Source organism: Cydia pomonella, chromosome 5, assembly GCF_033807575.1.
Source record: "Cydia pomonella isolate Wapato2018A chromosome 5, ilCydPomo1, whole genome shotgun sequence".
Lineage (NCBI taxonomy): Eukaryota > Metazoa > Arthropoda > Insecta > Lepidoptera > Tortricidae > Cydia > Cydia pomonella.
Window position 1 is genome coordinate 23903268 of NC_084707.1, and position 17254 is coordinate 23920521.

A 17254-nucleotide genomic window follows, 5' to 3' on the forward strand; every position below is an offset into this window, starting at 1 on the left:
ATGAAAAGCAATCGTCACTAATATACATCTCCAAGATGAGTTTACGATTGTGAAGTTTAGGGTAGCGGTAGAAAACGGGCCGACCCTACGAAGAAATAAACGCGGTGAGAGTCGCTGCAGGCGTTTGTCACTGCAATGGCAGACGCAATAAATTAATATTTTAAGACATTATACGGTCATTGTGTGCGTATAGTTCCGAAACATGAATATGTGAAGTTCGTTGGTGTGTACAAGTCACGGGGTAAGTGTTTTTTAGTGATTTTTCTAGTCGGGACTAAGTGCGTTTGCTTTGATAGTGATCTTCAAAAATACCGGGTAAATTACATTCGACCCTTTTGTCCGCAGCATATGGGAACGCCCTTTTTTTGATGTACGGAATTGGGCCATACGAAATAAATGTTAGATAATGACATTAATAACAAATTGACACTCAACCGTTGAAGGATACGGGTGTATAATTCGCCGCTAAAATCATCGCTAGCTTGGCCCAGCGGCAACGTTGGTGGAGAACGGTGCAAGAGGTTGCAAGTTCGATCCCCGGCAGGACCAATATACTGTTTCTCTTTTATTTATTTTTTTGTTTTTATTGTTAATACTTTTTATTTTATTTTCTTTCATTTAATATTGTTTTGTTTCCTCTGCTAGTATATTTATTTAGATAAATTTTTCCGATTAGCACAAATTTATTTATACGCTTTATTTTTAAGTTTTTCCTTACTTCGGTCCAACCTTTGTTTACTTAGTTTTAATTTTACTCATACTTATTTGTTTTGTAAACTTCAATTAAATGTTACTAGCAACGCTGTCAATAGTTTCCTTGGTATACATTGCACGAACCCTGATCATTACATTGGCGCCCAACGTGGGGCCCGAACCCACGACCCTGAGATTAAGAGTCTCATGCTCTACCGACTGAGCTAGCCGGGCCCAGCGGCAACGTTGGTGGAGAACGGTGCAAGAGGTTGCAAGTTCGATCCCCGGCAGGACCAATATACTGTTTCTCTTTTATTTATTTTTTTGTTTTTATTGTTAATACTTTTTATTTTATTTTCTTTCATTTAATATTGTTTTGTTTCCTCTGCTAGTATATTTATTTAGATAAATTTTTCCGATTAGCACAAATTTATTTATACGCTTTATTTTTAAGTTTTTCCTTACTTCGGTCCAACCTTTGTTTACTTAGTTTTAATTTTACTCATACTTATTTGTTTTGTAAACTTCAATTAAATGTTACTAGCAACGCTGTCAATAGTTTCCTTGGTATACATTGCACGAACCCTGATCATTACATTGGCGCCCAACGTGGGGCCCGAACCCACGACCCTGAGATTAAGAGTCTCATGCTCTACCGACTGAGCTAGCCGGGCCCAGCGGCAACGTTGGTGGAGAACGGTGCAAGAGGTTGCAAGTTCGATCCCCGGCAGGACCAATATACTGTTTCTCTTTTATTTATTTTTTTGTTTTTATTGTTAATACTTTTTATTTTATTTTCTTTCATTTAATATTGTTTTGTTTCCTCTGCTAGTATATTTATTTAGATAAATTTTTCCGATTAGCACAAATTTATTTATACGCTTTATTTTTAAGTTTTTCCTTACTTCGGTCCAACCTTTGTTTACTTAGTTTTAATTTTACTCATACTTATTTGTTTTGTAAACTTCAATTAAATGTTACTAGCAACGCTGTCAATAGTTTCCTTGGTATACATTGCACGAACCCTGATCATTACATTGGCGCCTGACAGCTGATACTAAGTTGAATACACTATTGGCAATAGTTGGCAGTAAATGGAAATTTAGTTGATAAGTTTGTAGCTATTTTATTGTTCTAGTTATTTTTGCAATTTTTTTAAGATCATGGATGTTAACCATTTACATAAGGATGAGCTGGAATTTGAGTTGGCTTGCCGGGGGGTATCTGATTGTCAAACGGTGGCGGCTATGCGGAAGTTTTTGCGGGCGATGTTAAAGCGGGAAGCGTCTGGGGAATCTTTAGTTTCGTTCAAGGTCCCTATTGCGTGCGTTGAAAATCAGGGTAGTGAAATATTAGGTTGTAGAAGCAAATTGGCCACGTTGGTCACTTTGATTAGGGAGGCGTCACTCAGTCCAGACTGGTCTTTAATCAAACGGATACACTCCCGGTTGACACACCTAGCAAATCGGACTAAGCTGATTGTACCTACGGAGCGGGACGACATTGAGAGTCATTCTGCGCTAATCAGAGAGATAGAAGAAGCGAGGTCGGCTTTAGACAAGTTGAGTCAAGAGGCCAGCGATGATGAGGATAGCATCCCCGAACATGACAGAGCCGCGTTGCATAGGTCCTTAGGTGATGAGGCGGTTAAGATATTAGGTCATTTGAATATGGATAAGGACACAGTTAGGGACACACCGAAGCAGGAGCAGAGCCAGCTGAGAGTGGAAGGCACGTCGACATCTGCCGGTGTGGAGCTTCAGGACAAGCCTCAACCGAGTAGATCAGAGTATCCAGAGATGAATGATGGCCACGTAGACCTCCAGGGAAACAAACAAGGCCCGGTCCTAAAGCCAGCCTTGCAACCCCCCTTGTTGCAGCGGTCATCCACGATGGATCATGATTTCCAGAGACGAAAATTGGTTCCCATCAAGGATTGGGGGGTTAAGTTTAGTGGAAGAGGGTCGGTTAGCATAAACGCATTTCTTGAGAGGGTCGACGAGCTCAAGGATGCACGTAATGCCGGTAACGACGATTTGTTCCGCTACGCTATAGACTTCTTCGAGGAGGAAGCTCTTATATGGTTTAGAGCTAACAAGAATTCTGTAACGAATTGGACGGAGTTGGTGAAACTTCTAATGGATACTTTCCAAGAACCGAACTATCAAGATGAACTTCTGGAGGAAATCAAGCGGAGGACCCAGAGTAGGCAGGAGAGCGTCGTAATTTACATATCCACCATGCAGAACATGTTTAATCGCTTGCCTGAGCCACTCACAGAGCTACAAAAGTTGGTCATATTGAGGAAAAATGTACAGCCTTATTTTCAGAAGGAAATATGCCGGGATTCTTTCAATACGGTGGCAGAGTTGACAGCAGTTCTAAAGGTTGTCGAGCGTACTAAACTAACTTGTGAGAAATTCAAAGAACCAACACAAGATACTTATTCGTTAGAGCGGGATCTCGCGTATCAGGGTATAGGAGAGGCTGGGCAACGTAAGCAGAATGAAGTTGCAGCCATTGGGGACAAGACGCAGTCTAAATGCTGGAATTGTAGGAGTCCAGGGCACCGGTTTAGAGAATGCAGTCTACCAAGGCAAAGACTTTTTTGCTATAAATGTGGGCGCTTTGGGAATACAATTCAGAAGTGTTCCTGCAATGCTACAAGGGAGGGAAACGGGCAGTTGGAGTCGATGCCTGCCGATCAGACCCCAAGAAATTAGGCAGCTCTGCTTGTGATGATTGGCAGGAATGGTTAGGTACAGTCTCAAAATTTTTTGCTACGGGGGAAATTTGTAATATTCAGCGAAAATCAGATACGCGGTTGTATGCAAACCTTAAGATATTGAACCAGTCCTTCGTGGGTATGCTGGATTGCGGAGCGACGATGTCATTAGTTTCCCTGGAGTTTAGTAAAAAATTGTGGAACTTAGGATTGACCGGACGCGAAAACAATGATAACATTTCAACTGCGGATGGTACTAATCACTGCATTGACACGGTCTTCGATTTACCTATACAATTTAGGGCCAAGTACAAGGTAGTCCCCTTTCTCGTCATGAAACAGTTGAAGCATGACATGGTGTTAGGAATGACCTTTTTTGATGCTTTTAATTTGTCCGTTACGGAAGAAGTACCTCGTGGCGATTGTATTTCTGAAGTTTGTGTTGCGACACTCGTAACTCCGGTAATTTCGCGCGATGAACTGACAGAAAAACAGAAACAAAGCTTAGACATCCTTTTAGAGGCAATGGATGAGGAAATTGGTAAAGGATTAGGGAGGACTTCCTTAATCGAGCACAGGATTGACACGGGTGACCACTTACCTACTAGCCAGAGGCAATATCCTTTTGCACCGCCGATAATGAGAGAGCTGGAACGGGAAATTGAGGATATGCTCAAGGACGATGTTATCGAACCATCCTGCAGCTCGTGGCGCTCGCCTGTACTCCTTGTAAAGAAAGCTTCCGGTAAGAACCGCTTATGTCTGGATAGTCGGCAGCTGAACAAGCTGACCACAAAGGATTCTTATCCACTTCCTAGAGTAACGACCATCTTGGACAGTCTTAGAAATGCTCGTTTCCTATCGACGATTGATCTGCGTTCGGCGTTCTGGCAAATACCCCTCGAGGAAGTAAGTAAGGAGAAAACGGCGTTTGGACTAGCTGGAAAAGGACTATATCAGTTTAAGGTCATGCCATTCGGTTTAAGCAATGCCTCCCAGACACAACAACGTTTAATGGACCGCTTGTTCCCGCCAGAGTACGAGGGTAAAGTATTTTCATATTTAGACGATATAGTCATATGCAATGACAACTTTGAAGACCACTTGTCATCATTGACATTTGTCAAGAATCAATTAAGAGAAGCGGGCCTAACCATAAACTTAGAGAAATGCGTCTTCGCGAGGCCGTCATTGAAATACTTAGGCTATATAGTGGACAAAGATGGTCTACGCACAGACCCAGACAAAGTGAGAGCGATTCTAGATTATCCTCGGCCTACCACGTTTTCGGAACTGAAACGATTTATTGGCTTAGCAAGCTGGTATCGCCGTTTTGTCAAGAACTTTGCCATTGTGGCAGCTCCCTTGCATGACCTGACCAAAGGTGGTAAAAAGGCAAACGTATAGTATGGAACGAAGATGCGCAGCAAGCTTTCGTAAATCTTAAGACAGCACTCACTTCTACACCAGTTCTGAAGGTTCCTGATTTCACTAAATCTTTTTCGGTACAATGTGATGCGTCCAATAGAGGAACGGGTGGAGTTTTGATTCAGGAAATTGATGGCTTGGAGGTGCCAATAGCCTACACCAGCAGAAAACTCACTGAAAGGGAGTGTAGGTATTCTGCGTCTGAAAGGGAACTGCTTAGCGTGATTCACGCGGTTGAACAATTCCGGCCATATATTGAAGGGAGCCATTTTAAGGTGATTTCTGACCACAGTGCTCTTCAGTGGCTACACCGCAATAAAGACCCACATGGCCGCTTAGCGAGGTGGGCGATGCGCTTGCAGCAATTCGATTACGATATAGTACATCGAAGGGGGAAATACAACACGGTGCCTGATGCCTTGTCTCGAGCCACCGTTACAGAAGAAGTTGCTTTACTGGAAGTAACACCAGAAGATAAAGACGACTGGTACCAGGCAGAGGAGGAAAAAGTAGCTAAAGGGATTAATCAACCAGGTTGGGAGCTAAATCAGGGTCGATTATGGAGGTATCTTAGACTCAAGCAATTCCCAAACGACAACGATAGCTGGAAATTGGTAGTGCCAGAAAAACTTAGGAATCAAGTGCTAAGGGAATGCCATGACCACCCAGCTGCAGGACATTTAGGAGTCAAGAAGTCGGTCAATCGTGCGAGACAACACTACTTCTGGCCTACATTGATTCAAGATGTAAAAGGCTATGTAAAAAGTTGCGAGGTGTGTGCCAGACATAAACCCTCTCAAATGAAACCGACCGGATTAATGGGAAGGCAGCGGGAGGTAACAGAGCCGTTCCAGATAATATCAATGGACTTAATGGGGCCTTTTCCGAAATCAAAGAAGGGAAATACAATGCTACTAGTGATCTCATGTTGGTTTACAATACAATACAATACAATACAAATATACTTTATTGCACAGCTCAATACAGAAACAGTACAAATAATACAACACATAAAGAAGAGGTAAACAACAGGCGGTTTACAGGGGGTTTAGTAAGTTTTGTTTCCTATTTCCCCTGAGAAATGGGAAGTCTTCGACAATTTCACAAATAGTAGAGGAACAAATATTTCTAATGTATGGCACTCCGGGCGTGATTGTCTGCGATAACGGCAAACAATTTGTTTCTACACAATTCAAGGAATTGGCATCAAATTATGGAGTGAAACTGTGGTATACACCATATTACCATCCTCAGGCCAATCCTACAGAGCGGGTGAATAAAGTCATAGGAACCGCGATCGCCTCGTATGTGAAAGATGACCACAGAGAGTGGGACAAGTATATACCATTTATAGGACATGCGATTAGGACTTCGGTACATGAAGTGACAGAAAGGACACCGTCATTTATGTTCCTGGGTCGGGAGTCATCAATTCAGGGCATGAAGCCATACTCTTTTGAACCGGGCGATAAGCTTGGATTCAACAAGGAGAAATTCGAAAAAGGCATTGGCATTCGCCTCAAGATATACGAGGATGTCTCCAAAAGAATGAGTATATCTCACGATTTAAATAGTAGAAGGTATAACCTCCGGCGCCGCGAATGTGAGTACAAGGAGGGGGATCTAGTGTGGAAGCGTACGAAATTTTTGTCCAATTCCGACAAGAGGTTTATGTCCAAGTTAGCGCCAAAATTTGAGGAAGCTATAATTGCCAAGAAGGTCTCGGAAAATACTTATAAATTACGTAGTCTCAGGGGCAAAGACTTGGGCATGTGGCATGCAAGCGACTTGAAGCGCAGAGTTTGAATCCGGTTGGATTCTCTGGAGGAGAGGGGATATGTAATGTTCTTACTCCGTTCAGAACATACACAAGTACATTCTAACGCCATCTATGACTAATTATGAAAAGCAATCGTCACTAATATACATCTCCAAGATGAGTTTACGATTGTGAAGTTTAGGGTAGCGGTAGAAAACGGGCCGACCCTACGAAGAAATAAACGCGGTGAGAGTCGCTGCAGGCGTTTGTCACTGCAATGGCAGACGCAATAAATTAATATTTTAAGACATTATACGGTCATTGTGTGCGTATAGTTCCGAAACATGAATATGTGAAGTTCGTTGGTGTGTACAAGTCACGGGGTAAGTGTTTTTTAGTGATTTTTCTAGTCGGGACTAAGTGCGTTTGCTTTGATAGTGATCTTCAAAAATACCGGGTAAATTACATTCGACCCTTTTGTCCGCAGCATATGGGAACGCCCTTTTTTGATGTACGGAATTGGGCCATACGAAATAAATGTTAGATAATGACATTAATAACAAATTGACACTCAACCGTTGAAGGATACGGGTGTATAATTCGCCGCTAAAATCATCGCTAGCTTGGCCCAGCGGCAACGTTGGTGGAGAACGGTGCAAGAGGTTGCAAGTTCGATCCCCGGCAGGACCAATATACTGTTTCTCTTTTATTTATTTTTTTGTTTTTATTGTTAATACTTTTTATTTTATTTTCTTTCATTTAATATTGTTTTGTTTCCTCTGCTAGTATATTTATTTAGATAAATTTTTCCGATTAGCACAAATTTATTTATACGCTTTATTTTTAAGTTTTTCCTTACTTCGGTCCAACCTTTGTTTACTTAGTTTTAATTTTACTCATACTTATTTGTTTTGTAAACTTCAATTAAATGTTACTAGCAACGCTGTCAATAGTTTCCTTGGTATACATTGCACGAACCCTGATCATTACAAAATGTGACTTTTATCAGTATCACTAACGGAAATGACAAACCACGCCAAGTTCGTAAACTAATAGTACATTACGATACAAGTGCGAATTACCTTTTCGCATATGTATCGTACAACGTTTTACGGTGAATAAGGCCCTTTAAATTTTCGACATAGTTACGTAATGTGCTAATTATTTCACTAGTGCGGTAAAGTGGCACCATATGTAGATACTGTAAAATATTTTTTTTTTTTTTTTTTTTTTAAATTTGATTCAGGCAACAAGGCCCATATTACAAATACCTTACAGACTAACATACATATACATTTTATAAAATTACAACTAAACACTATTTAGGCGACAAAATGGCGTGGCTCCGTTGAATCGGCTACCTATTACCTATTTTACCTGGTAACGTAACATATATCCAAGTTTCAAGTAACATTTCTGTCACTGTCTGACTTATTTCATCTGTCTATGGAACCACATGGAACTAATTAAAATTTATTGTATTACGTGAATTTTAAGGATTTTATGTAGGTTAAGGTTAGTATGTAGTCTTGCATCAGTCATACTGCCTGCCGCCCCCCGCCCGCCTGCCGGGCCCGGCCGGCCGGCTCCCGCCAGTCCACATTGTAAAATCTACTCGACCAATTTAAGAAGGCTCCGTTTCCATACATATTATTAGCAATCAGTTACCTTCTTAACTCAGTCGAATAATATAATGAAAAAGCACGAGTATTATAATATACTGAAAAAACTCGCGTGTTTAATATCTAGGATTATGAGCCAAAAATCGGTGGAATAAAAACGCCGTTTTGAGCAAGCCACCAGTTTGTGGAGTTCACCGAGAAATGGATCAACCTGATTAAATTAAATGACAAAAGCTCCCAACTGGATTAAACATTTAACCATTTGACATTCCTTTCTAGTCAATCGATTTCGAACACTAATTCTTGTAGTAGAGATGTGTTTTTGTTTCAAGTAGGATGGCAGGAAAGTTGCCGCTATAGACAATTATTAATTAATTAATGGGTTAGGTAAGGCAGAGTGGCCAAATTCGTCTGCGGGATAATTCCGTACAACGGCATTTGCGGCTTGCGGCTAGTCTAACAAAAGTATGCGCTTACTGACTAGCATGCTGCATAGCTGATCATATTTAATACCAGCAGTAAAAACCGATGTCGCTCTGTAGCCAGGAAGTGAAAAATAAACGCGCTTAAAGTTGAGTTGCGCTCTAAACTCGATACTGCTATTCTGTTTTTTAAAGGTAGAATGAGATGATGTAGGTTACGGCTTAGTAAGTATTTATATTTTATTGTTCGATATGCATGTTCGTCGGAAGTTTTATCTATTTTACGTTATACTCGTAATCTGTTTATGAGGAACTATGGAAGGTTAAATATTTGTATTTACGAGATTAGCCAGTAGACATTATGTAACGGGCAAAATCGTCATAAAAAAAAAATCTAATTCAATTCGTCATTTTGGCGTATAGTCTTTGATACCTTCTAAACTATCTTAAAATTATAATAATACAATCACAATGTGGCCCTTTGTTTGATATATAACATTTTTTTTTTTTATTTCTGGTAAATTAGTAGTCTCTATATAGTCACAGACTTACATATGTGTATCAAATTCGAATAATATTGATTATCTGAGCAAATAAGCTGTGACAGACTATCAGGCCGAGGCCACTAAACTACAACTACAACAACTACACTACAACTACAACACTACACTACAAGACAGAACTACTACTACACTACAACACTACACTACAAGACACACACACACACACACTACAAGAGGAGACTATAAGGATTCAGTTTTTTCCTTATTTGTAACGTTTTTGTTGGCCCTTGGATTTACGTTGCGATACATCTATATTGTGATTTCACATATGAACGGGAGAGGTAAGTTGCAAGGATAGTCGTTTAGGTGGCCATCGCGGTTGATCGTGCCGCAGGACTCCTTGCCGCCAACGTTGTTGGGTTCGTTCTGGTGCCATCCTTCGAATCCGGCCTCGGACAGCGTCTCACCTGTAAAAAAATCCTCTATAAATTGTATATGTATATAGATGTCAATCACAATGAAACAACGATGATCAACTCTGGCCAACGTGGGAGTCGAACCCACATTTTTGGATTTCAGTTCTAACGCGACAGCGACATCTGCATTACAACCTTACAACCTTAACCAACCCTGAGGACATGCGGTAGCGCATCAATTTCCTCCCAACCACACAACACATGGTAGTGTTAAGCAGGCTCTATAGATGGCGTTGTTATTAACTTTACGTGTGATTGACATCTGTATATACAATTTATAGATTGTAATGTGGTACGATCCACAAGAAAAAAGGAAAAAAATACTTTTAAAAATCCTGTAATTCAAATTTATGGTCAGAATAAAATATTCTAAATTAAACTGAGATAGATGATCACCGCAAAGTTTGCGACAGTTTAGGAGGAACCATAGTCGATGCACTTGACTATTTGTAAACTTACAACGGCCATATTGGATCAGATTCAGCGTCATTCATAACGTAGTGTATTTTTAAATATGGCAGGTCATAATTTTTAGACAATCATTATTTGTTTGTATTTGTGCCGTTTTCAACCAAAAGTCATGATCATCGGTTGTCAATAAGACGCTATTTCCATAAAGCTTGATTTTTAAATTAAATTAAATTCAGTTAATATGTCACATTTTTTGCGGCTGTGTTGGTATTTATTGATTTAAAGACAAGCTGGCAAAAGTAAAGGGCTGGTGTAGGTGGTTGGCGGCAACATGGAGCCCATATAACCGCACAATATGGAGACGGAGCATGCATGGTCGCGATCCTCAGCAATGAGGAACCGAGAAAGAAGAAGAGAAGAAGTAGGTACAAAGAAAGTAAAGAATGCTTACCAAAAATTGTCAGAAATTCCCCATGTTCATTCCAATCCCAAATGCCCACACTGGCCCACCTCGAATCACCCGTTTTTATAGTAGTACTGGGATTCCTCCCAAAGATATCCTTCAGCACTTGCGCTTCCTCATTGCTGTTGATGACTGCCAGGTGCCCCCCCTCTGCTTGGCACGCCATGGCGGCCCGGTACCAGGTTCTCGAAAGGCGGTGGAACTTGTAGCAGCTGCCAGTGAGAGACTCATGTTTGTAACCTGTCCATGTGAAATTTTTATAAAAAAATCTTTGTTAATGTTACATTTGGGTGGCGACTGCCGTTTTTAATTTTCTTAGTAAATTGCGTTAGTGACGTTGCAGCATTGTTATCGCAGTTAAAACGTTCAATCCGTCACTCTTTTACATTTATTTATTTCAACTTTATTGCGCATAAAATTATGTACAAATGGCGGACTCAATGCCATAAGGCATTTTGTAGCAGTTCAACCACTGGGCCAAAAAGAGATATTTTTTTGTGTTGATCGTTACATTGTCCACTTAAACGTTGCTTCAATGGACATCCGAATATGATTTTTAGGGTTCCGTAGTCAAATGTCATCTATTTCTAAACTAAATAGTTTGCGCGAGAGACACTTCCAAAATGGTAAAGTGTGTGTGTGTGTGCGTGCGTGCGTGCGTGCGTGTGTGTGTGTGTGTGTGTGCGTGTGTGCGTGCGTGCGTGCGTGCGTGCGTGCGTGCGTGCGTGCGTGCGTGCGTGCGTGTTTAATATGTCCGATTCAGCCAGGATGTGCTAAACGAATTAAGACAAATACCTATAGATGTGCGATTGTAATTAACGATTTCCACTATTTGGACATTGGAAGGTACTAACCTTCAGCTGTAGTTCCACACTTGTTGACAATCATCTTTTCGCTCTTCTTGCGGCAAAAGAAAGGACGAGGCGTATTACAGCCGACATCTATGGCCTCGCCTACACCGTTCAACACCACGCAGTCTTCCTCGTTCTTCACATTGTTGGGCTCCCCTTCGCGCCATTGGATGGAGAGGTTAGCCATCGGAATTCCTAGTAAGCAATTCATTTTATTTTGTTTCTTACTCATATTTGGAAAAGCGGCACAACGGCATAACAGATAATCTACGATAGAAGTTATAAAACTAAATGCAGTTTAGGAAAAGGTATCTTCTGCGGACAATACAATAAAAAGTTAACGATCCGGGTACACCTGGGGTACACATATCAAGGTTTTCTTATTTGAGTCGTAAGTAGCAAATTGCAACGTCAGTGTGCAGTTCCCATACAAGTTGCAGCCGGGTTGAAGGCACAGGCAGGTTGCAGCCCGTCTGTACCTCCCCTTACTTATAGCACTCATCGCTGCATTGAATTTAACGTTACAAATGTTGCAGTTTTGCTTTGCAGCTTGGCTGTCAGCTTCATAGCTGACGCTTTGGCGTTTGCTGAAACAATACAACTGGCAGCAATACTGCAGCAGTAATGCTGATCTAATATTAAGTATAATTTAAAATAACAACAACGGGTGGTAAAAAAAAGAAACACAATGAGATCGATCTATATGGCTGAACACCCCCATCAGATATAATTTAAACAGTGCTCACCTTCCATGCTCATGAAATCTCCCTTGGATATGAAGGCATGCACTCCTATGTACGCGTGGCGCATGGTCATCTTGCTTGCAGCCAACATTGCTATCATCGCATTGGACATAGCGCTTGTTGTCGGGGTGGCCAGGGCACCACCTAAAAGATTTTCACCAGACTATCGAAGAATGCTGTTTTTATTAAGTGGAACCTAGCCATTTTTCGCCTTATAGATAAACTAGTCTAGTAGTAGTGGAGGCATATTGTGCAGACGCAGGTGCGTGAATTCGAAGCCAGGCGACGCACAGAACTCGACGATAAGCGTGACGAGCCAAAGGCCAGACCACCTATCATATGGCCATAACATATAATTACGTCGGAGGGGTGCTGACCTGCAGCGAATGTGGCCGCACATTCGCTGCTAAGATTGGCTACGTCAGTCACCTGAGAGCGCACCAGCGACACTCTCAGCGGTAGAAAGCAGTTGCTGTGGCCGAAAACGGCTAGGAGACGATGATGATGATGATGATGATGATGAGATAAACTAGTTGACCTCAAGAAAGAAAACACGTACAGATAGGAGTTTATGCCAAGGCAGTGATATTGATATACCCGTAGAAACCAGGAAATTGAAGACCTGGTCGAGTCAAACACAATTATAGACACGAAAGCACTAACACGTTATTTTCTCGCGGATTAGCAAAGTAATATTTCTTGCTTTAATTAGACACGAAAGCCGCTAGACTTAGAAGGCTCTAGCACGTTGTCCATATGGGTGACGATCGTGCAGTCTGGGAATCTACTCTGGAGTATCAAGGGGCCGTAGACCGTCTGAAATACCGCTGAAGTGCAAAAAGACCTTAGCGAACTCGGCATCGTCGATTGGACAGAGAACCATTGGTGTCAGAGGCCAAGATCAACTTTGGGTCGTCGCGGCAAGCCAAGCGAGCCGAATACCTTCGAGATGGCAGCGCAGACGTGCGTCGGGCCAGGTGAGGGGCTCGATGTGCAGTCGTAGCCACGCGTCCACTTCTGGCACGTACTCGTAACCCATTCTAACAGGACTGCTCGTAGCATACTTGCCTAAAGACATAGGTGATAAATTAAATAAACAAAGAAGATCACACGTATTAACATCACAACAGACAACACCGATTAATTTGAGGATACTAAAAATAAACAAGACCAAGGTTGTAGTTGTAAAGTTTAGTGAGGTGAAACTGCCTTTGGCGAGAAAATGGTTTTTCTAGAGAGATTCCCGAAATATATATATATATATATATATATATATGTTTCGGGAATCTCGGATACGGCTCTAACGATTTCGATGAAATTTGCTATATGGGGGTTTTCGGAGGCGAAAAATCGATCTAGCTAGGTCGTATCTCTAGGAAAATGAGCATTTTTGAGTTAAATTATTTTTGAGTTGTATTATGTTTTACGACCATTTGCTATTAAGCTTAGAATAAATTTAAAAGTGGAAAAAATTACTGTCTTGGGTGAGACTTGAACTCACGGCCTCTGGATCGATACTCCAGCGCTCTGCCATCTGAGCTAGGGTCCCCTAGACCCATATGGTGGAAAATTTGCTGCCTATGGGTGAAGTCTAGGTGGCTCTTTTGATTTGTGATTCACGATAAGAGATAATCTCTTTTTAGGGTTCCGTAGCCAAATGGCAAAAAACGGAACCCTTATGGATTCGTCATGTCTGTCTGTCTGTCCGTCCGTATGTCACATCCATTTTTTTCCGAAACTATAAGAACTGTACTCTTGAAACTTGGGAAGTAGATATATTCTGAGAACCGCATTCACCGAAAATTGGTTTGAACGAGATCTAGTAAGTAGTTTGTTTTAATTCGTCATAAATGGTACGGAACCCTTCATGGGCGAATCCGACTCGCACTTGGCCGCTTTTTTTAACACATTCACTGCCGGGAACCCACCTGGTGGGCGCTCGTGAACTTTGTTCAGATGCCGGACAACCCGTTGGGCGGGTTGTTATGTACGCAGCTATAGACCACCGGTTTCTGGGGTAGTGCGCCGTTTTTTGTCTGGCAGTGAATGTGTTAACAGGTTGTTTAGCAGATAATTATTATGTTATACCCACTGATTTAAAAAAAACCTTACCGTGCAACAAAATCACATTAAACAATAAAAACCAACACGCTTTAATCATATTTTACAAAAGGTATAACTTAAGTTACTTGTTTATGAAAACGCGACAAATAATTTGAATAGATAATGTATCGCGAAAATAATTAAAACATGTTATTTGCACTTCTCATAGCTAACAAATAAAAATATCGCACAATAGTGTGATGTTTTATCAGTAATGTGCTAATGTGCCTTCCTAATGAGAGCCAAGTTCGTTTAAATTTGAGCAATCCACCAAAAGGGGTTCACTTTAAAATTAATTTTATTTTTTTATTTTATTTTATTGGTATTCAGGACAACAACAGCCGTAGATATACAATTTACATAGGTATTTTTACATAGTATTAGGCCAATAACAGTTATCCGTTGGGTGCAAAATAATATACAAATATAATTAGTTAAACAAAGTAATAATCCAAGTGAAACTGTGCAAGCCCACAGTAACAGTAACAGTAACAGTAACAGTAACAGTAACAGTAACAGTAGGTGATAATCAACATGAAAATTGAAGTTAGAGGTAGGTACACATGCTTGCATAAAGTTGATAGGTGTGCATTAACGTTAATAGTTGATTTAATTTATTTATATTGCTCTTGTAAATAATTTAAGTGATCACGCTTTTACCCAAAGATCACTATTTAGCGCTCCTGTAAAGTAACTGTTTTACTTACTACATGGGACTAATAATTTTATTCATTCATAATATGATATTAATTTGATGTTATTGTGCATTTTAACAAAAAACATGTTTATGATATAGCATTATGATTAAAATTAATAATAAAAACAAGTAAACTATAGCTAAAATATGCCTAGGTCCTTGCGGCATAGTACCGACGACGCTGGCAGCATTTCCTCGCTAGATTGTTAGTCTGATATGTTAAGCGAGGAAGCTGCCAGCTCTTCGATCTCCTGTGACGTCTCTTGAGTCTTCGACACGGTTTTGAAGAGACTCAGAGATACGAGTACCAGGGCCCCAAGAACCAAGGACGCCGAATGGAATAAAATTATACTTGTGTATGTTTTTCTTGGGGTATTAAATGAAAAGAATACTTCAGGAGCTCAAACATATTACTACTGTATAAAGCGAATATAAGAGTTACTTCGTAAAAAAATACAGACTTATAGAATATGCATAAGTATTATAAAATAAACGTAATCGTAATTATATAACAATTTATCGCGTATTCTGACAACTGTTCGAAATGCCATATAAAACGTATTAGTTAAAAAATAAAGACTTGGCTCATCTCTTTATATTTTTATTTTTATACACCAAATAATGTATGTACAGAGTGATAACATGGACACAGGAAGAAATAATGATAAAATATTATGTGCTGACTGCACGTCAACTTATATCAAGGGATTCCCACGAATGATTGCAATTTTATTTGAAATTAATACAATATTTATTTTGCAAAAGAGTTTTATTTAAATTTTAACCCTTAAATAGGCCTGAGGTCTTAAGGACATAGTGTCATATGTATATCATTTTTACATGGAATAAAATAAGCTTCCGTTTCACCATACACAATACTCACATAAAACTTAAAGATCCTGAGAAAAATAGAAAAAACACAAAAAAGGCGTATACTTCTCAAGATGGCGCCTGATCCTCGAGGTCCCCAAAAGCGCGAATTTTTAGGAACGTTAACTTGGATCCCAGAGATGTTATGTGTCAAATTTGATTACTGTCGCTATTGTTTGAACCCCATTGAAGATCTAAAATTTGTTTTTGTAATCACAATATTTAGCCCTAAACATTTTTCCTCTGTTATTTTAGTTTTGTATTGCATAACACTTGTATACCAATTATGGATCTACTGATGTCTGTTTTATTGAAATCCACTCAATAATTTAGGAACTAAAAGAAAAAATATGACTTAATATTCGGCGTCGTATCATATTCATATTCATATTTTATTGCGATCATGCGACAAGGCGGGTGGTGTACTGATTTTTCTTTAATAAAACAAATGTAAACAAGTTGTGAAGGGCAAGAGGGATCTACATCTACTGATATGTCATTTTTAAAAATCGGTCCAGTATCCTAAGCTACAGGCCACTGCATCATCAGTACTTAAACCCATAACTCTACTTTCTGGTTAAGTCACAGTCGAGTAAAATGTTGATATTGGGATAGATAATTTACAAATGTATACACGAAAGTGGAATTTCATATTTCTCCGAGTTTCCTGTTAAGAGAATGTAGGGGAAGTATTTTCTTTTCCAATCAATATACATTTTGGTGACCATTTACCCTCCCTGGGCTGGGTTGGGCGGCATTCAAGAAACTGGCGGACATCCTCAAACCCGTTAACATTCCACAATGCCTGAAAACTCGCCTCGTTAACCAATGTGTCCTGCCCACCATGACCTACGGTGCCGAGACATGGACGCTCACTAAGGAGACTGTGCATAAAATTCGAGTGGCACAGAGCGCCATGGAGCGCGCCATGCTCGGCATCAAACTTCAAGACCGAGTGAGGAATGTCGAGATCCGACAACGCACCAAGGTGCAAGACGTCGGACACGTCATTACCAAATTAAAATGGAGCTGGGCGGGACATGTTGCCAGGCAGAGTGATGGCAGGTGGGCCAAAGTGCTAACGGAGTGGTTGCCGCTTTCAGACGAAAGAAGTGCCTGGCGTCCGTTGGCTCGTTGGTAGGACGACATTCGGAAGACTGCGGGTCACTTCTGGATGAGATTGGCTCGGGACCGGGATAAGTGGCGTACTAGAAGAGAGGCCTATGCTCAGCAGTGGGCGATAAAAGGCTGATATGATGATGAGGGGAAGTATATAAGCGCTAAACCTAGATTCAGCAAATATTTTCTATAACAAGATGTATTTTTCCGCAAACATATCAGTACCTCTAGTGTAAATTTATTCGATAGCGAAACGTGACGTACGCGTTTGCGTCAAGTCTCATTTTGTATGGGATTTAGAAACAGCGCGCCAAGCGGGACGTTTTGGAAACTCAAAATCCCATACAAAATGAGACTTAACGCAAACAC

General features: G+C 40.5%; 1 protein-coding gene and 2 non-coding genes across 3 annotated transcripts; all 3 read right to left on the bottom strand.

Annotated features, from left to right (window-relative positions):
* Window positions 1-854: 854 nt before the first annotated feature.
* On the bottom strand, window positions 855-927 carry Trnak-cuu (transfer RNA lysine (anticodon CUU)). Its single transcript has one exon. It is a non-coding gene; the product is annotated as a tRNA-Lys (tRNA).
* Window positions 928-1294: 367 nt separating this feature from the next.
* On the bottom strand, window positions 1295-1367 carry Trnak-cuu (transfer RNA lysine (anticodon CUU)). The gene has a single exon. It is a non-coding gene; the product is annotated as a tRNA-Lys (tRNA).
* A 7756-nt stretch (window positions 1368-9123) lies between these two features.
* Window positions 9124-14471, bottom strand: LOC133518130 (C-type mannose receptor 2-like). Its single transcript, XM_061851712.1, has 6 exons — window positions 14209-14471; window positions 13039-13164; window positions 12100-12240; window positions 11357-11548; window positions 10491-10742; window positions 9124-9619 (listed from the first exon to the last, which is right to left on the bottom strand). Exons 1-6 carry the CDS (start codon window positions 14255-14257, stop codon window positions 9462-9464), a joined length of 918 nt encoding a protein of 305 aa, XP_061707696.1. The 5' UTR covers window positions 14258-14471; the 3' UTR covers window positions 9124-9461.
* Window positions 14472-17254: the final 2783 nt, after the last annotated feature.

What these genes read in the sequence shown, in the direction of transcription:
- LOC133518130 (XM_061851712.1), bottom strand. Translation starts at nt 14,257, where the DNA reads ATGATTAAAGCGTGTTGGTTTTTATTGTTTAATGTGATTTTGTTGCAC. An exon ending in TCTGCGCTGCCATCTCGAAG is followed by an intron (nt 12,241 to 13,038) that starts GTATTCGGCTCG and finishes AAAATCTTTTAG; the next exon opens with GTGGTGCCCTGGCCACCCCG. An exon ending in GTGTGGAACTACAGCTGAAG is followed by an intron (nt 10,743 to 11,356) that starts GTTAGTACCTTC and finishes TCACATGGACAG; the next exon opens with GTTACAAACATGAGTCTCTC.